General features: G+C 42.5%; 1 protein-coding gene across 1 annotated transcript in view; it reads right to left on the bottom strand.

Moving 5' to 3' along the window:
- Positions 1 to 19: 19 nt before the first annotated feature.
- The window catches only part of loxhd1a (lipoxygenase homology PLAT domains 1a), a 33,368-nt gene continuing 13,660 nt past the window's right edge, over positions 20 to 19,727 (bottom strand). The window contains exons 15-41 of the mRNA XM_061747559.1: positions 19,339 to 19,415; positions 18,658 to 18,854; positions 18,218 to 18,410; positions 17,058 to 17,218; positions 16,212 to 16,545; positions 15,975 to 16,126; positions 14,634 to 14,767; positions 12,837 to 12,991; positions 12,668 to 12,772; positions 11,599 to 11,727; positions 11,065 to 11,232; positions 10,797 to 10,978; positions 9,570 to 9,686; positions 9,298 to 9,460; positions 7,910 to 8,064; positions 7,623 to 7,832; positions 6,820 to 6,937; positions 6,536 to 6,744; positions 6,259 to 6,444; positions 6,023 to 6,150; positions 4,927 to 5,044; positions 4,624 to 4,801; positions 2,185 to 2,370; positions 1,939 to 2,109; positions 1,730 to 1,868; positions 1,394 to 1,549; positions 20 to 817 (exon numbers count right to left, since the gene is read on the bottom strand). Of these exons, the coding sequence (XP_061603543.1) occupies positions 337 to 817; positions 1,394 to 1,549; positions 1,730 to 1,868; positions 1,939 to 2,109; positions 2,185 to 2,370; positions 4,624 to 4,801; positions 4,927 to 5,044; positions 6,023 to 6,150; positions 6,259 to 6,444; positions 6,536 to 6,744; positions 6,820 to 6,937; positions 7,623 to 7,832; positions 7,910 to 8,064; positions 9,298 to 9,460; positions 9,570 to 9,686; positions 10,797 to 10,978; positions 11,065 to 11,232; positions 11,599 to 11,727; positions 12,668 to 12,772; positions 12,837 to 12,991; positions 14,634 to 14,767; positions 15,975 to 16,126; positions 16,212 to 16,545; positions 17,058 to 17,218; positions 18,218 to 18,410; positions 18,658 to 18,854; positions 19,339 to 19,415 (4,702 nt within the window). The 3' untranslated portion in view covers positions 20 to 336. The remainder of the gene's footprint in view (positions 818 to 1,393; positions 1,550 to 1,729; positions 1,869 to 1,938; positions 2,110 to 2,184; positions 2,371 to 4,623; positions 4,802 to 4,926; positions 5,045 to 6,022; positions 6,151 to 6,258; positions 6,445 to 6,535; positions 6,745 to 6,819; positions 6,938 to 7,622; positions 7,833 to 7,909; positions 8,065 to 9,297; positions 9,461 to 9,569; positions 9,687 to 10,796; positions 10,979 to 11,064; positions 11,233 to 11,598; positions 11,728 to 12,667; positions 12,773 to 12,836; positions 12,992 to 14,633; positions 14,768 to 15,974; positions 16,127 to 16,211; positions 16,546 to 17,057; positions 17,219 to 18,217; positions 18,411 to 18,657; positions 18,855 to 19,338; positions 19,416 to 19,727) is intronic.

The raw sequence follows: 19,727 nt of genomic DNA on the forward strand, positions 1-19,727 counted from the left end.
GCATTTTTTTAATCTCTTATATAAAACTTGACAGGCTTAACTCAGCCTCCACTCTTCTGGATACATTGGGCTTAAAAAGTTTGGCACATTTGTTGTGTTTTTTTCCTACCAAAACAAATGCATGTAAAACATTTCCCGACATGTACACAAGTATCTTTTGCAAAGTACTTTACAAAAGAAAAAACAATCCGATACCTGGACTGTACAGTATAATGAGGCACTACAAGGACACAAGGCCAAATTTTTGATACGTCTTCCATTGGCTTTTGTAGTGAACTTTTGTTCCTAAAGGCAACGTTTGATTTTTAATGTATATCGACATCATTTAAATGCCGTTCAGTATTTGGGGTAGAGGACCCTGGCGATCTGTGCGTCAGCCCTCTTTGTGTCCAGCCACTTGCCGCACAGGAAAATGGTGGTGACGCCATTGGCCGTGTTGGTGACCTCCACGCGGTCCAGCAGCCAGCCAGGATGCAGACCCGAGTTGTCGTGCTCCACTCGCATCTTCTGTAACTCCCCCATGTCCAGCATCTCCAGCAGGAAGCGGTCCGTCTGCCCGCGCTCAAACAGGTTGCGGAACTTCTGCCGCAGCCGCCGGCGACCCGAGTCGCCGTTGGAACCGAAGACTGTGACGGAGACGTTGGCGTCCGTGCCCGCTCCTTTCTCGTCGCCCGTGATGACGATGAGTTCGTATTTGACTGGCACCAGGCTGCGGGCCTTGCTGGCGAAGCTCTCAATGGCCTTGGTACACTCAAAGGTCAAGAAGTCGTCCCTCTTCGCCGATAGCGGGACCAGCGCGTCGCAGTGGAAGATGTACCTGAGGGTGACAAGAAGGATCTAAATCGTCCGGTGCCTACAAAATTATAATTTTTTTTTCTTCCAGTGGTTGGCCTAAATGCTATTGGAAGTACTGACCTACATTTACAAAATACATTGGAATATTTTTCCAATATGACTGCTTCATTTCATGTTAGATATTTTTAGCCTGTTTTGCCATGTCAGTCTAATCTGCCCAGGGACTTCAGAAGCAGTTGTGTTGGCTGATGTCACTTAAACTATATAAGCAATGGGACTCTTTCTTTAACCAGTCAGATTTCAAATTTACCTCACAGGGCCATCTCGCTGGCCGACAATAACATCAGCATTTTACTGTCCTCTGATTGGTTGGTCAGAGCAAAACTATACGTTTTACAAATTGAATAAGCAATGTACTCTGTGTGGCACAGTTGAATGCTATAGTGTTTTTTCAAATAGTTTTTTTATAGTATTGTTGGTTTCTATAATTGTAACATGTTAGTAGAGGTACTAAGAGGTTAAGTCTGATAAATCTACACTGCAGGCCCACATACCAAATGCACTGCCCGCCACTGGGTTTTTCAAACATTGACCTTACTTGTTGCCCAGCTCTCTTTCAGTGACTACCACCTCCTCCACATGCCAGTGAAGCTCTGCCTTGACTTTCTTTCCATCCTTGGATGTGTGGCCCACGCAGATGCTGACGATGTCGCCCAGGTTCTTGGATGTAAACTCGAACCTGTCAACATTTCCCCTAAAAGGGAGTGGAACGCAGGCAGGGTTAGGGTTCGATGCCTTCAACTAACTTGGTCTACACGTTTTTAAACATCAGATTTAGGCCCTTCAGTGAACTGTATGAAATACATGTTGTTTCTAAAGGTGGTCTGTCATCTGGCCCCTACGTTACGATGCTCAAATTCATACAAGTACCTACCGCAAAAACCTCCTCTTCTTCGAAGAATTCTCCATTAAGAACTCCTTTGATCGACCCTTCCTCCCCTCCAACACGATCCAAGCGTTGTCTTTGGTTTCAGCCTCCGCAGTGTCTCCAGTGGTGACGCACATTTCGTACTCTGAGAGAACATATGAAAGGTAAGTATCATCGACTGTTTTGTTTGGAAATAAAACACATCTTTTGCTCACTGGTTTTCTCGTCGAGGTCCAAGTATTCGTTATTGGCACATGCCAGCTCCCTCATGATCTGTCCGTCGCCGTCATTTTTGGCGAGCCAGCGGTCGCAGGGGAAGCGGAACGTCTTGTCAACGAGCTCGTCCTTCACATCAATGTAGTCCAAGAGCCATCCTGGCGCGAGACCTGCATGCAATGGGATTGGGAAGCCAGGATTTAATGAGTCATCATCATTGGAGTCTTTTACTCAAGGAGGCTAACCTGTGTTGTCGTGCCACACTCGGACTTTGGAGAGGTCGCCCAGGCTCAGGATGTCCGTAAAGCGGAAGCTGTCCACCTGCTTGCGCTCAAACTTGTTGGACCTGTTGCACTCTTTCAACGCCAGGGACCCCGTGTCGCCGTTCTCACCAAAAATGATGACCCAAACATTGGCGTCGGTACCGGCCCCTGAAGGGGACAAGACATGAATCCCACAGTTGTTTTGGTGCATTCATCCATTTTCTATTGCGACAGTCCTCATTAGGGTCACTGGTGAGCTGGCACCAATCCCAGCTGACATTGGGCAAGAGGCGAGGTATACCCTGGACTGGTTGCTAGCCAATGGACACCTATGGACAATTCAAAAGTCTTTAATTAATCTAAGCTGTCTTTGGGAGAGAAAACTGTGTACGCTCTGGAGGCACATCCATCCAGCCATGTTAGGAGGAGCCTATTCCAGATGACTTTTGTAGAGAAAAGCGAGGTGTCAATCAAAGGGCACATATACACAAACAACCACACTCACTGTCACACCCGTGGACACTCTAGAGTCTTCAATATAGCCAAGGTGCATGTTTTTGGAATGTGGGAGGAAGCCAGAGCACCTGGAGAAAACTCACATGAGCGTGGGGAGAACATGCAAACACCACACAGGAAGGCCTAAGCTGAGATTCAAACCCCAAACCTTAGATCTGTGCGCCATGTGTGCTGCCACTGTGAAATAAAAAAAACAAAGATTTTGTACCTTTACCGACTACATTCTCTTGAGATCACATTGACTATTATAAGCCCGTAGCTAGATTGAGAAGAGGTGAGGGTGAGGGCAGAACGACTCTCCCTCACAGCTTTAAAACTTTAATCATGTATTATTCATTACATTGGCAATGAAAGGGACAATAAGAGTCACGCTCGGTTTAAACGAGACTTTTAAATAGAAGAATGGAGAGCCAAATGCGGGCGTCTTGTTGGAATCACTTCCTGTGTTGCTTTAAGGGATCTCACGCGTGTAGCTCAGCCTCTTACATTGTCGATGCAGATGGGTCCGTGATAAGTATCCCAGAGGAGATCAACACCCGATGCTGCGCGCTGTCTATGTGATGCTTCACCAGCCTCGCTCATTACCGAGGCAGGACTGCCTCTCGGCTAGCAGCGGCTGCCCGAGGTCGCAAGCGTGCACTTCTCACTGTGCTGTTTCATTGATTAGCAGCAGTGACGGGAAGTAACCTAGTAGAAATACTTGGTTACTGGACTAAAGTATATTTTTCAAGTATCTGTACTTTTGAGTATTTACTTTTTACCTTGACTGTTTTTCATAAATAGAGAGAGGTAAAGGTTGGGATATTGATTGACTGAGAATCATGGCGTCTCATAAGGTGGAACAAAACAGGAACAGCAGCAACAATGAGGAACATGAACCAGGCAGCATTAATATCAACGGGAACAGATTCGGAGAAGCAAGATTTTCTCTATGCATGCAGAGAATATTTTGACATTGTCGGCTTCAAGACTGATTCGTGGTGAATTTATTGTCTTGTGCCGGCCTAAAAACAACAAGCTTCTGTCTAACCTGGCAAAAGAAGCATATAAGTAACGTGCATTTTTGGTTGTGGGTGGCTGCAGCCAAATCTAGGATCCCCTGACATTCCTGCCAAGACACTGCAAGTCCATGTCTTGCCTTCAAATTGCAACTGTACCCTGTGGGGCAAATTGTCAGACTCCGGGTTTCTGTTTTCCATTGCCAAAACGTTACAGGTATGCTCCCAAGATTTAAGTATGTCAAGAGTACAAAAGCAGAACCTTAGAGGGTACTACCAGTCTTCTTCTTCCCAGCTTTTCTCTATTTAGGGTTGCCGTTTTGGATGAGTCTTCTCCAAATCTCTCTGCTAAGGGGGCTCCTTTCGTCTACTTCTTTTTCACTCATTTCCATTTCAGTTTTGGCATATGCTTTACTTTCACATGCCCTTCCTGACCTCGGCCCACTCTATTTATCTGGGCTTTGGCCAGACACTGCGTTGGGATGGCTTGTCCCTGCTCATGAGGCCCAGAAGCTTGAGAGGACTACCACAGGGGCAAACCTCTGTAACCTTCAAGATACAATGGAAGACATTCCCCCAGCCTCCCTCCAGTTTCAGTGTTCTTCCATCAGGCCACTTTCTGGTGTGACATACCTGTATCGAATCCCTCACAAAGAATCCAAGTAGCTGCTGCATCGGAGCCCAGATAGCCTATACTCAGTGTCCGCCTCTTGTTTATTTTCTAATGTTTGGAGCCATAGATGAGAAATCATCTACGTCTATCCCAGTTGACAAATGGCAGATAATACCCTGGAATGGTCGCCAGTCAGTCACAGGGCGATAATTATCCAACACCAGATGCACGACAGTCAGCTCTGTGACCAACGACACCACCACTTGCCAATGATTTTAAACTATGAAGACGCACCTGCGACGTCGCCAGTCTTGACCTGGATCACGTAGGTGGTGAGCTCCACCATCGGTTCCTCGTCCACCACTGCAGCCATCTCGCAAATCATGGTCCTTCTGGGTCCACGTGTCCGAGACAGCCACTCCTCATAGGTGAACACGGACACCTCCTCTGTGGTCAGGTTGCGCATGATCACCTGGAGAAGTCATTCATCGTCCAATCACAGTAAGAACCTTAGACTATCAATGAATAGGAAGTCCTTACATCTTCTGCCCTGAAGTCTCCTGACTAACTAACTAATGTTAGCTGAGGTGGACCAACCGTATCAAGGAACCAATCAGGTCTGCTGCCTGAGCCGTCGATGCGTAGCCTCATCTTCCTGAGTGGGGCAATGTCATCAATCTCCATTTTGAAGGTGTCCTCCTGACCGCGCTCGAACCTGAAAATCAATTTACAAACTCAATTCAGAGGTGGCAAAAGTACTCACACTGTGTGCTCGAGTAAATGTGGAGATACGTGTGTCAAAAAAGTCTAAAAGTAGTGCAGTACTCATTCAACTCCGGTACCTTTGTAAAAGGTAAAAAGAATAGACACCTTAAAAAAAATACAGATTCTGAAATGGACTGAAATACGGAAGTAAAAAACAATGAACACCTGTTTTGATAACTTGGCACAATGGGAAAAAAAACGCACAAAACATTTTCCTTCTTTTATTAACTTGTATAGCGCTTGTATAGAAGAAAAAAATCATGTTACATGTCGACCGTTGCCTTTTTAAAACCAAGCGCTATCTAGCGTTGGCTCGACTTTTATGCAATCTAAACGTGTTCCCGTAGCTTTGCTAACATTGTGAACTGGCAAAAACAAAACTGTTAAATTACCTCATGATATTAGCTGAATAAATACACCATACCAGTACGTTTTGTCAGATTAGACAATTTTTTGACCAAAAGCTAAAAGATCGTGAGTTTTAGGCTGGCACAAGACATAATACATTCGCCACAAACCATTCTTGCAGCTGACAAAAGTAAACAATCTCGAAAACAAAGTCATGGATGGGTAAATATCTTGCTTCTCCGAATTTGTTGCCGTCATCGTTAATGCTCCCTGGTTCACAATCCTCCATAGTGCGTTGGGCTTTACCTCTCTATTTACATGATTTTTATGTTGTATCGTCATTCGCTGTGGTTGAGTAACAAGCCTATTTTGACAGAGTAAGGATAGAAACTACATACTGTGTATGATTTCAAATGTAGGAGGCAAAAGTAAAGAAAAATACTGAATTATAGTTCATATACCTGAAAAATCTAGAGGAGTACAGTCGAGATTTTTGTACTTCGTTGCTTCTCACCACTGAAACTCATATACAGTATTTTAACTTGCATATGGGAACGTCGCCGTTGTTTTGGGGTCTCACCTGTCCTCGTTCTTCTGCAGCAACATTTCCTCAGTGCTGCCGTTGGCACCAAATACGGTCATGAAGATCTTGGTGTCTGTTCCTGCGTTTTGTACGTCGCCTGTGACCACAGTCACCTCATAAATGACCTGTAAGCGGACCATGACTGTTATCAGATTTAAGGCCAATTTTTAGCTATTGAGATCCAAGATGGATTTGTGTTTAAGCCTTTGCGGAGGTCAGCAATTGTCTCGCACCTTCTGGGAGATAGAAATGGCATCTGCATCCAGCACGTTGAAAACTCTGGCTGTTAGACCGTCACCGCGATCTTTTGCCAGCCAGCACGTGCAAGCAAATATATATTTGACCCCTTTTGTTGGCACGCCAACAGAGAGTTCATCTACTAGCCAGCAGCTCTCGGGAGTGGCACCATCATGGCCGAGCTGCAGGAAGGTGGGTAGAGGGTTAGGGTTGTGCTTTGTGGGCGATGCGTTTGGGTTTGGGATTAGGCTTAGTTTGTGGGTGGTCGCTCACCTCAACCTTTTTGATCTCCCACACGTCTGAGCCATGGCACTCGAAGCTCTCCAGGGATCCGGCCTGGAAGCCCCTTCTCCCGTCCGGCAGGTCCAGCCACAGTCTGTCCGTGCGGCTTTGATTGGCCCCGATGATGATCACGTAGGCCCTGCTGGTGGTGCCGGCGTCTCGCTCCAGCCCGGTGCACAGCGTGATGTGGTACGGGATGACTGTGCAGGAAAGTTCCGCTTAAAATCATTTGGCGAAAGCTGGAGTTCTTACGCAAGTATACAGACGTTCCTTACCTGGCAGTTCCTCTTCCTCTTCTTCTTTCTTTTTGCTCTTTTTGTTCATGTTGTTGTCCACACTCTTCGAGGTTGGTTTCTTTTTGATATTCAGGCTCTCTCGGACGCCCTCGTAGCCCTGAAAGAACCGCACATTGATGTACTGGGACAAACCCCAATGAGTGTACAACCATACCATGTAGAAACATCGGACTTGAACTGAAACGAATACATGACTGAGACAACCCCTAAGTGGGAACCAGACTGAGCTCACCTTAGGTCACTGAGCTCACCTTAGCCCTAAAAAAAATTGGATGTATCCAGGTAAAACTGTATATCAGGTCATTATGTCATATTTTGGGGATAGCGCTTCACAGCTATTGAGGTTTTTTTTCCCCTGGTACATTCCCTCCCACATTCCAAAAACAGAGCACATTTAAACAAACAACCACTCGCACTCATATTCACACCTACGGGCAATTTAGAGTCTTCAATCCACCTACCATGCATGGTTTTGGGATGTGGGAGGAAACCGGAGCACCCGGAGAAAACCCACGCAGGCACGGGGAGAACATGCAAACCCCACACAGGCGGGGCCGGGATTTGAGCCAAAAGTCAGCTTAAGTTAATTGAAGACTCTGAATTATCCATAGGTGGGAATGTGAGTGTGAAAGTTTTTGGTCTGTATATGTACCATGTGAGGGTGGACCCTGCCTCTCGGGCAAAGTCAGCTGGGATAGGCTCCAGCTCACTCCTGACCATAATGAGGACAGGTACTACAGAAAATGGATTTATGGCTGGATGTTGGAGATATTTGGTGTTACCTTAACGTAGAAAACTCTCTGGATGCAGTGGTCTTCCCTCTTCCTAGACAGCCATCGTTCACATAAGAAAAGGAAGACCTCCTCGGTGTCCACGTCGAGAACCTCCACCTGGTCAAGGTACCAGTCGGCGCTCATCATGGTGTTATCGTGGCGTATCTTGATCTTAAACACCTGCCCCAGGTCCACGGCCTCTATGGTGAACTTGTCCGCCTGCGAGGATGAGAACTCTTGTTGCCACAAACTTGTTTAATTGTATGGATACTTTTTCATTGTCAACATTTCCTTACGGATCCTCGCTCAAATTTGTTGCTGTTGTTCTCCGACTTGCTGAGCTTCCTCTCGCCAGTGTCTCCCAGGTCGCCGTAGATGGTGAGGAACACATTGGCATCGGTGCCCGCCCCGTACATGTCGCCGGTCATCACTGACACTTTATACGTGTGCGCTGCGGTTGAATGGAGAGGACCCCACACAAATCAGTCAATACCCTGAGACCTAAAAGAAGGTTGTGGGTATCCCCTTTCACATTAGCATTTTATGTTAGACATTGAGCGGTTGGAAATGCATTAAAAGGTTTTGAGGTCAAATTAAGTCTAAAGTCTAAAGGCTATACTGTTGTGCATTTTAGGTTCTTGAAATTTCACCCGAAAGCCCAATATCCCTAACTTTTTGTTAGTGTGTCAGTCGTTTGATTGATAGGTGATCAGTCCACAGTGTACCCCACCTCTCACCTTAAGTCAACTTGGATAGGCTCCATAAATAGAATAAAGTGGGGTACACACATAAACACAATCGGACTGGATTTGAGTATTTTTTGTTTTCATGAGGCGTGATTTCTGGATGTCTCCAAAATATTCACCTAAATCAAGCTATCAAACTCAAGGCCCGGGGGCCAAATCTGGCCCGCCAAGTCATTTCATGTGGCCCGCGAAAGCAAATCATCTGTGTCAACTTCCATGACTATTGCTGAAATTCTCATAAAATAATAATATAAATAGTTGAACAAACTATTATCCTTGACTTCTGGTTTCAAAACTAGGTATCCATCAATTTGTATGTAATAATGAGGTGACTAAACATTTATGTGGTTTCATAAGCAACGGCCCCCGGAGGGAAACCGTGACTACAAAAATGAGTTTGACACACCTGACTTAAATGATTATCGCGTGGTGTGGTGTGGAGAGTAATCCCAATAATTAGTAATCCCACCCCTCTCCTCGGTCTCCTTGGAAAATGGTCAGGTCCAACAATCGTAAAGGTTTAATCTGTTCAATATTTACGATGGCAAATACAATGGCAAATCCAAGTTCGGCCAAGCCGTGGACTCCATGATTTTTACGTGAAGCGGAACGAGAGCCACTTAAGTAGGGTACACACAATCAGGCCTAATTGGAATATTTCTCCCCCCTTGTGATCAAAGTCAGCAAAGGCCCAATTCTCTGACGTCTCTAAAAGATTCTCTTAAGTGATTATCCTGTGGTGTGTGATGTGCGATAAGAGCGTTTTGTTTTTTTCCCCCCTTCCGGATCCCTCCGAGAAAACAAGCAGGGCCGACAATCGTAAATTTTAACCTGTTCAATATTAAACTTTGATCGCAAAGGACGGAAAATGCTCAAATTTGGCCCGATTGTCGGTATCTAACGTGGTAAACGTCAGTGTTGTAGTGTGTTTGACGTACTCTCCAGGGCGTCCTCCACCTCCACCTCCGTGATTTTCAGGCTGCCGTCCCGCGACAGCTTCTCAGTGATGATGTCGGAGGGCACCAGCTCCCTCACTGTCTCACCATCATCCTCTGACTTGGCAAGCCAGCGCTCACACGGGAAGATGACCGTCTCCGAGCCCTGCAACACAAGTGGGACGCTTATTGTTGAATTTAACCACAATTTCAACTTGGATTTGGATTGGGTGAGTAAGGCATATTAACTGTGAAGCACTAATTTGGGGCTGCACCTTCCCCTTCTTCAGCAGACGTCGGATCTCCACTCGGTCCAGGTGCCAGCCCGGGTTGACGCCGCGATTGTCGTGTCCAATGCGGATCTTCTCGATGACCTCGCCGACGTCCTCCAGCTTCAGCGAGTGGGTGAGAGAAGCATCGTGATTGTGATGATAATGATGAGAATACACAATACAGTGAACCCTCGTTTAACACGGGGATAGGGTCAATACCCACCCACAGTAGGTAAAATTCTGCAATATGCAAGGACCATATAAAAAAGAAAAAACTATTCTTTTTTTTTTTTTTAATAGTTATTATACCTGGTGCCTTAAGAGACGAGTTTGATTCGTTCTGTAACCATGCCAGTAACTCAAAACACTTACCTTTTCCCGTTGAAATCAATTGAAACGACATTTATCTGTTCCAGTGTCCTAAAAATACCCAACAAAAGTTTTTTTTGTTTTTGAACAAGCAAAATAGCACTCTATAATAGTTTACTTTATAAAATCATACAGTAATGACTGTAATTACTGAATTAAATTCAACATAAGGAATGAAACAGTTTTTGCCACATTTATTTGCTTTAATTAAATGGACAGCATACAGCTCCCATTGGTGTGCACGCCTTTGCCAAATGGGGGGCAATATGATACAAGATATAGATATACATGAAGAAGATGGTCACAATTGCTCTGTAAGCAGGGGAAATATTAGTCGTTCTTCGCAGATGATAAAGAATATATACCTGTGAGTATCGTTATATTGTATGGCTACCTGTGTTGCTCGACCGCTTGTGTTCAAATATCCTTTGCCTTAAGGGCTATAAAGCTGCGACACTGATGCTATTCGTTAGCCTGTCTATGCCCTTTCGCATTGTTTGTTCACATTTAACATAAAATTTCCTATGGCAAAGCTATGTGGTTGTTTTAAATACGTGTAGTTCTCTTTGTTTGATGTTTAGTTTGACAGGCAATTTCAACTGGTGGCAATAAAAAGATTGAAGAGTTTTTTTTTCCCTTTTTCTTTTTAAAGAATTGTTCACTATCTGCCAAACTGCTGCTTGTTGTGAAGTGAGTTGAGTTGACCTTACTGCCCAACAATGCCGAATGATAGCTTGTATCTCGGAAAAACTCGGAAGTCGGGTCACTCATATCTTAAGGCACCGCTGTATACTGTAAAAACCCATGAAAAACAATCACTTAAAATTGCAGATTTCCACAATATAGCGGGAATTTCTGTACCTCCACAATGAACATGTCCTCGGCTCCCCTCTCGAAGTACATCATCCTCTCCCTCTTGTTGACGCACAGTCGCTTCTGTTGAGTACACACGGCATCTCTTCCATATAGGACCACAAAGACGTCCGCGTCTGTGCCCGCTCCGAAAACGTCACTGGTGAAGATTTTGATCTCGTAAGGGACAACTAGAAAGACCAAAAAAAAAAAAAAAAAAAAGGGATCAAATGTGTTTGTGTGTGAAGTTGAAGATGTTTAGCAGCAGCAGTCTTACATGGCGTGTAAAATTCCGTTTGGAGACCATTGGGGAAAAGATCCCTGGAGATGGCGCCGTCGTCCTCGCCTTTGTCCAGCCAGCGGCCGCACGGGAAGCGAAGTTTCTGCCCCAGCGAAGGAGCGTCGATCTCCACCCAGTCCAGGAACCAGCCCGCCGAGCCGCCCCCTGAAGAACCACGGCAACCAAAACCAAGGGTCAGGAGCCGAAAATTTGTGCCATACAGTCGTCCACCGTCCATTCTCTATAGCACCTGCCCTCATTAGGGTTGCGATTGAGCTGGAGCCTATCCCAGCTGACCTTTGGCAAGAAGAGTGAGGTACCCCCTGGACTGGTTGCCAGTTAATTACAGAGAGCATATAAACAAACAACCATTCACACTCACATTCATACTTAAGGGCAATTTAGTCTTCCATTAACCCAAACTGACTTTTGGTGAGATAAATGGGGTACACCCTGGACTGGTTGCAGACATTTATTCAGACAAAAACAACATGGTAGGGTTTTACGCATTTTTCGCTGATGTGTCAGTACCACGATTGTCGTGTCCGATGCGTAACTTCTTGAGCGGCCCAATGTCTACTGCCTCCACGGTGAACTCGTCGATCATGCCCCACTCAAACTTGTTCTTGTGCGTCTTGGAGGCCTTCAGGTTAATGATCCCTGGTAGAGAAGAACAGCAAAGTTAATTTGTTCCGTGACCATGCTTGTAACTCAAAACACTCGTATTGCAAATGATCTTTCAACCATTGAAATTAATGGAAATGCCCTTGATCCATTTTAGCAGCCCACCCTTAAAAAATAAAATGTGTCTGTTTTTTATAAGTAAAATAGCATGGTACTTTTTGAAACAGTAATATCATAACTAAATAGAATTTCAAGAATGAAACAAGTTGTGCATCACGATTTACTGCTGCAATTCAATTCATTGTACTTCTGGTGTGCCCAGCTTGGCCCACGGGGAGTGAGGGGGGGGGACTAGTATAATACAGTCATGCAGATACAAACGACAAACAGTTTTATAACTCAGTAATATGCTGTAATGCCAGTCATTTTTATAGAGGATAAAGAGTATATGTCTCCGAGTGTTGTTTTATTATCTGTCTCCATGTGTTGCTCCACCGTTGTTTGTGTTCGTGTTCAAATATCTGTCGATGCTAATCGTTAGCATTTTACTGGCATTGTCCGTTGTATGTTAGCATTAAGATAGCGGGGCCTTTCTTTAGGCAGTTGTTTTAAATACACAACGTGTAATTCTTTTTGTTTTACTGTATGTTTCAACTGAGCGTTGCATTAAACAGCTTGAAGCCTCTTTTTTGATTATCTATTTCCCAAACTGCTGCTTATCGTGAAGTGAATTGAACTGAGTTCATACAGCGACCATACAGCGCTCAAGTTCTTTGCTAATGATCTTAAATTTGCGCTCACAAGTCAAAGCAAAAAAACGTCCTGATGATGGCTTGTATCTCGAAAAACTTTTAAACTCACTCGTATATCAAGGCACCACTGTATATATGTTTTTGGTGGTGTGCCGTGATTTTTGTTCTCATGTAAAACATGTGCCAATAAAGACTGGGAAAGTGTACCTAATGAAGCGTCCCACCTGTGTCATCCTTGGTGCCGTACAGGATCATAAAGACATTGGCATCTGTCCCAGCATACTTCTTCTCCCCGGTTTTTATCCTCACCGTGTACGTGGTAGACATGGCTGCAGTGACGAGTGTGTTTTAGTATCAAATTTATTGATGAATTTCTTCTTACGGTGGCGTCACCTTTCTGCTCCAGGCCCAGCGTGGCCTCCGAGTCGTCATCGTCATCCTCGTCGTCGCCCATCTTCATGAAGGCCTCGTCCACTGGCACCAGCTCCCTGGCCAGCTGCCCGTCGTCTTCGTCCACCGCCAGCCATCGCTTGCACGGGAAGAAGTACCTGGAACACAGTGGTGTGCATCTTCCAGGTTCTTTTTAAATGGTTATGGCTTTAATGCATGAGAACGTTTGATCAGAGGAAGGGTTGTTTATGGTAGATGTAAATGGGCTTCCACTTGTATAGCGCTTTTTTCCCTCAAGGTACTCAAAGCGCTAAAAAACGCAAGTTATAAAAACCTCCAAATACTCAATGTACATAATCATGTTTTAATGTCTTAATGCCTTAATGTCTTTTTCATTAATTCAGGATAACATTCGGAAGACTTGATAATGGCCCCTGAGAGGGAAAAGGTTCCTCAGATCTGCTTTGAATGGGTAAATACCTTTTCTTGCCACATAGAGGTGCTGCACAACATTTAATGTGCATTTTGTCAGAAGCTGTGTTGAATCTATATTCATGTATTAAATACAAAGCCTCATTTTTACAGTATGTGGTCACTGTCCATCTTTAAAACATCATCCCAAATTACAAAAGTATATACATAAAAAAAAGGTTTTAGAAATAAATAATGTATTTTAAATGTAAGTTATTTTATTTTATTTATTTTTCTTTAAAGACAAAAATGATGTTTTTTCAAGAAAGAAATTCCAAAACTATACAAAAAAGGTTGTATTAATAAATAATACATTTTTATTATTTGTTTTTGCCTTTTTTACTGTAATAATAATTCCAGAAAAAACAAATAATTTTAGAATAAGAATAAAGAATAAAGTCACGTTTTTGGTTGGAAAACTATTCTATTTATGTGTTTATTTAGTTTTATTTATATCTGTATTTATTTAGTATTGTTATAATTGTTTTCAAAATATTATTTCCAGAAAGAATTAAGAATCTCCCAACAAAAATGTCATATTTTCTTTCCAAGAAAAGGTTGAAAAATTATTAGAGAAAATATTTATTGATGTATTTATTTATTTGTTATTAATTTCCCAAATAATATTCTGAAAGGATTTAGAATTTAATAAGAATATAAACATGTTTTTTAGGGGGAAAAGTAGCAAAATTATGAGAAAAAGGTTGGACACTTTATTATTTATCTATATAATTAGTGTAGTATTTTTTTCAAAATAGTATTTTTAGAAAGAAAGAACAAACAAATCTTTAATTAAACTAAAAATAAATAATTAAAAAATTGAGGAAAAAAGTTGGAAATTGTATTTATTATTTATGCATTCATTCATTCAAAGTATCATTTTTTAGACAATATTTGTTTTTATTTCATGAATTCCAAAATGTTTAGTATAACAAGAAAAAAAAGAAATGTTATCACGGTTGAGGGGAAAAAAAGTTATAATTATTTATTTTAGCAATCATTTGTTACAGTAAATAAAGTATTGTTTATTCAAGAATGAAAAGAAAAACATATTTTTTTTCTCTCTTTCTCTGTCATGACTAAAATCCTTTTTACTGCTTCCCTGGAATTTTTAAAACTCGCAAAGCACCATATGTGTATCAAAGCATATATTTAGTAACATGAACACATACACACATGCACACACACTCAGTCATATACAGATACATTTAAATTAGCCCTATGAGTTATTGTTAAGTATCTTCGAGTCCGCCGAAAGGTACTACATCAATCCAAGCCACTATTATCATGACTATTATACTGAATATTATTTCTTGTTGGGTGACTTACGTTGTGTCGTCCTTGTCGTCCACAATCTCCACCCTGTCCAGGAACCAGCCCGCCCCCGGCCGGCTGTTGTCGTGTCGGATCCTCAGCTTCTTCAGCGGCCCCAGGTGCACGGCTGTGATGTTGAACACGTCCTCCTTGCGTTACGCATATAATCAAAAAGGTAAGGAAATGTCAGTGGCATAGCAGTCCATGAAAGGCTCATTGCTCATTTATCGGCTTTAGTTAACATACGAGGCTCATTGAAACCAAGTACCACTGAAGCTCAATGAGACTCTGTTAATATCACTTTTTTCCTGGAACATAAAAAAAAATACAAATTCTCATAATTGTACTACTTTTTTTTCAACAAACAAACGAAGAGCCCCCACAAAACATATCTTTATTCTAGTAACATAATTTTCTTCCCCATTATTTTAGTGTTTTTCTCCCATGAAAGATTTATTCTTGTACTATTAAAAATATTTTGTTGTAATTTTACTGCTTGCTTCTTAAAAAGATATGACTATTTTTGTACTGTTATGATTTTTTTTCTTCACAGTTGTATTTATTTTACTTGTGGGGGAAAAAACTGCCTACGTTATTCTTAGAAAATTGTGACTTGTCCCCAAATGTTTCCTACATTTTTTAAACTTACTTACTTGGAATATTACAAACATTTTGTTAAAAATGTACTCTTTTTTTTCTTTTCTTGAAAAACAAAAACACCGCTTTATTGTTGCAAAACTAATTTTGCAACTTTTTCTTGTCAACTTCTACCATCCATTTTCTGTACTGGTTACTTCTATTTTATTATTTTTGTTAGTGCTTTTTTCCCCCTCATTTTTCAAACCTTTCTCTTGCAAAAAACACTGCTATACTGCATTCAAATATTACAGTTATTTGGTTGTAATTTGACTGCTTTTTTCTCCTCACAATTTATTTTTCGAAAAAAACAGTACTTTATTCTTGTAGTATTGCAATTATTAATTTTACTGATTTTTATCATCATTTTGAATCTTTACTCTTGAAAAGTATGACTTTTTACTTATTCTTATACGACAATTGTTTTGTTGTCATTTTACTGCTAATTTCCATAACTTTTCAACCTCTTTTCTTGACAAAAAAAAAACGTGACTATATTTTTGCAAACTTGCAACTTATTTCTGAGAACATTGCCCTATTTTTTGAGTCTTAACTGTTTTTGTTGTTGTAGTTGTTGAAAAAATATTTTTTTTTACTTGTAATTATACGACTGTTTCTTGCTAGTGTGGCCCTAACACTTATTCTCATAATGTAAATAATCCCCATATTCATAAAATTTGCGCTAACTGTATAGCGTGTCACTGGCAGAGGTGATCTTACCTGGCCTCTCTCAAATTTATTGAGGTTGTTGGACTTCCTGAAGTGGCGCTCGCCCGTGTCGCCAATTTGGCCGTAGACGTTGATGTAAACGTTGGCGTCGGTCCCCGCCCCCCACATATGCCCCGTGAACACGTGTACCTCGTAAGAGTTCACTGCCGGGGGGAGTCGGGGGTGGGGGACAAAGGCATTAATCGGGTGACATTTCCAGTTCCCTGGGGTACATGTCAGTACGTTTACCCTCGAGGTCGTCGTCGTCGTCGGTCAGGAGCTCAACTACGAGCTCGCCGTCGTCTTCGTCCCTGGCTAGCCAGCGGTTGCAAGGGAAGTTGAACGTCTCCACCACCTCCTGTAGCTCCTCCACCATCTCCACTTCCTCCTGTCCGTCTTTCTTCTTCTTCTTCTTGTCCTTCTTCTTATCCTTCTTGGCGTCCTCCCGCTTCACCTCCACCTGCACCACGGCCGTGGTCAGGCGCTTAATGTGCACCGACTCTAGGAACCAGCCGTCGCCAAAGCCCTTGCCGTCGTGATAGATCCGCAGCTTGTAGATTTTGCCCATGTCTTGAGCTTCCATCTGGCAAAGTGGAAGGCAAGCGGTCCAAGTATTAAAGTCGGATCTCCAAACACAAGCAGAGGCAGCAAAAGTACTCACGATCTGTACTTAAAGAGATTCACAGATGGTTGTGTGAAAAAGACTAAAAAAGGTACAAGTACTGCGTTAACTCCTTCACTTACGTAAAAGTAAAAAAGTACAGACTCTGAAATGTAGTTACGTACAAAAGCATAATGGCTTTTATTGTCAGTTACAGTGGCATCTTGACTTTTAATTTAATTTGTTCCGTGACCAAGCTTGTAAGTCAGTTTACTCCTGTATGAAATCATTTTTTCCAGTTGAAATTGAAATGCAAAAAAAAAAATTTTATTCAAGACAAATAGCACTAACATAATCAAACTACATTGTATAAAAACATAATAAAAGATTATAAAGTGTAATTACTATACGGCCTGTCGTATTCTTGTGTTTAAACACATTTTTTGTCATTGGTTACTTCCCACCACTGAACACAGGAAGACCTCAATACTCACCTTGAAGATCTCGGTGGTGCCGCGTTCAAAATTGTTGGAGCGGCTCTTGAGGGGAAGAACTTCCGTTTTCCCTTCATCTCCGTAAATCTGACAGAAGACGTTGGCGTTGGTGCCGCCAGTGCGCACATCTCCGGTGACCACGCTCACTTCATAGTTGATCACTGTCGCGGAACATAAATGTAAGAGGTCATGAGGCAGAGGGATGCGTCGCCGTCCATCACCAACTCGGCCTTCTCCCACATTAAAATTGACGCCCCTTCTGAAAAGAATTGCCGACAAATGCCACCAGATGGTGGTGGCAAAGCACTACTTTTCTATTAGACAGAGCCATCACTCGAATTATTATTTTTTTTTGTCTTGAGTTGAGAGCAAAAATTTGAGATACAAGCACTACTCGGTGAGAGCGAACTTCACAACAAGCTGCAGTTTGACAGAGGGAACAATTCTTCAAACAAACAAACAAACGAAAGACATTGTATTTAACCAAAAGACCCAATTTACGAAAGTCTGCTAGCTTAATGTTAACGCACAATGCAAAACGCTATAGACGGGCTAACAAAACTAGCATCAATGTTGCGGAAGCTGTATTTTCAGATATTTTAAAATAAACGGTGCAGCAACACATAGACAGACAATGTAAATCATGATGCAAAAACTGTTTAAGTCTTTCAATTCTATTCAATTATTACTGGATGTTTTTATACTACACTACTGTAGGGTGCTATTTTTATTATTAAATATCGCATTACAGAACGTTTTGTTGGTGTTTATTGGGAGGCTGGGATTGATTAATGCCATTTTCATTCATTTCAATGGGGAAAGATGATTTGAGACAAGTATACCTGTACTTCCTATATTTTAAAACAGATATCTGTATTTTCCAAGCCTTACTTTGTCAAAATGGGCTCGTTATTAGAGAACAGCGGTTAAGATTTTGATTGAGTGATTGAGATCTTGGAGACTTTATAGATGGAACAAAAAAGAGACAGCAGCGGCGTGAAGGAATGTCGACCATGGGGCATTTCCTAACAGCTGAAAAAATTGGCATTTCAATTCATTTCGATGGGGAAAATTGATACAACATATGAGCAAACTGAGTTAAGAATTAAAGTCATAAATCAGGGTACCTCTGTATCAGTAGTAAAGGTTTGATTATTTACGTTTCTCGATGTTGAGGATCTCGCTGGGATAGATCTCCACCTCCACTTTGCCGTCTGCCTCGTCCTTGCAGAGCCAGCGGTGGCTGGGGAACATGTACCGCTTGCCCTGGACCGGCACCGAGATCTGAACGCTGTCCAGAAACCAGCCGGCTCGCAGGCCTTCGTTGGTGTGGCCGATGAGGAGTCGGTTGATCTGCCAAGATTGCGCCCAAGGTTGGACCCAAGGTTAGAATCGTTTGGGATTTGTCATTAGTTTTTGTTGTTATTTCATCCTGCACTTTTGATTTGTCAAATTCAGCTCATTTAGTTTTTACAGCGGGTTTTTAATACATTTTTTTGCATTTGAATTCGTTTTTTTGTCAAGTGGAGTCATAAAACCTCCACAAAAGATAACATTTTCCTAAAATTATTCTGCTAATTATTCCGTTGTCTGAGCATACCTTTCCAATGTCGAAGGTTTCCATGGTGAAGATGTCAGTGCGACCGGCCTCAAAGTAGTTCCTCAGGTCGTTGTCGGAAACCGCCAGAGTTATCTTGCTGGTGTCGCCCCTCTCGCCGTACAGCTTGACGAACACCCTAGAATCGGAGCTGGCGCCGTTTACGCTGCCCGTCTTGATCGCGACGTGGTAGCTGACGTCTGCAGGGGGGAGGTGATTGACAGGTGGTTTAACAACAACCCTGTGACGTAAATGTTTTTGATGTACAGTAGCTATCCGCGTCCTGCTACGAACAGCGAACAACGACACTGAGTAATTGTTACCTCCCTAAAAATATTTAAAATTGAATATACAAGTTTCAAACGCAAATGGACTGCAAACTATGATCCTAAATAGTCAAATATCAAACGATTTAACTTTGAAAACTTTGCACTCGTAACTTTTTCTGCTAACAAATCTTGCAAAACGTAGCTCCTCCCCATCATGCAAAGCTTGTCTCTCGGTCAAGATGTATCACTTTAACATACTTTCTTGACATCAATGTACTCCTTTCCTTTTAGCTTTGGCGACATCTCGAGGCGTGGTTCAGAGCTAGCACAAAAATTGTGAATAGGTAAGTTCCTCAACGAATAGCTGAATAGTGTGTATCGCTAATATGCCCGGGGTTACTGACACTGTACTCACTGAAGAGACGCAGGCCTTCTCCGCCTGGAACCAACTCGCGGACGATCTGCCCGTCATCTTCATTGCGGTCCAACCACCTGATTGGAGACACATTCAATGAACTCTGTTGGGCCTGAGGTGGAATCTAGACACTCATCTATAAAATGATGAGAATGTGATCAATCCCAATAACAGAAACCAGACATTTTCCAGATGTAACACAGCACTGCAGCATGGCCGCTGGGCTCCGATTACTGAAAGAGACAGCTGTCTGGCACTCGCATTTAGTCCCTATTTGTAAGGCGAAACCCATCCATCAGCCGCCTAACAACTTAATGGCATGCAACTGGAGAGCTGTCAAACCCGTGCAGGCCCAATTTACTGCACTTATTGAGCCTTTAGGATCTGTT

The sequence above is a fragment of the Phyllopteryx taeniolatus genome, chromosome 15, assembly GCF_024500385.1.
Source record: "Phyllopteryx taeniolatus isolate TA_2022b chromosome 15, UOR_Ptae_1.2, whole genome shotgun sequence".
NCBI lineage: Eukaryota > Metazoa > Chordata > Actinopteri > Syngnathiformes > Syngnathidae > Phyllopteryx > Phyllopteryx taeniolatus.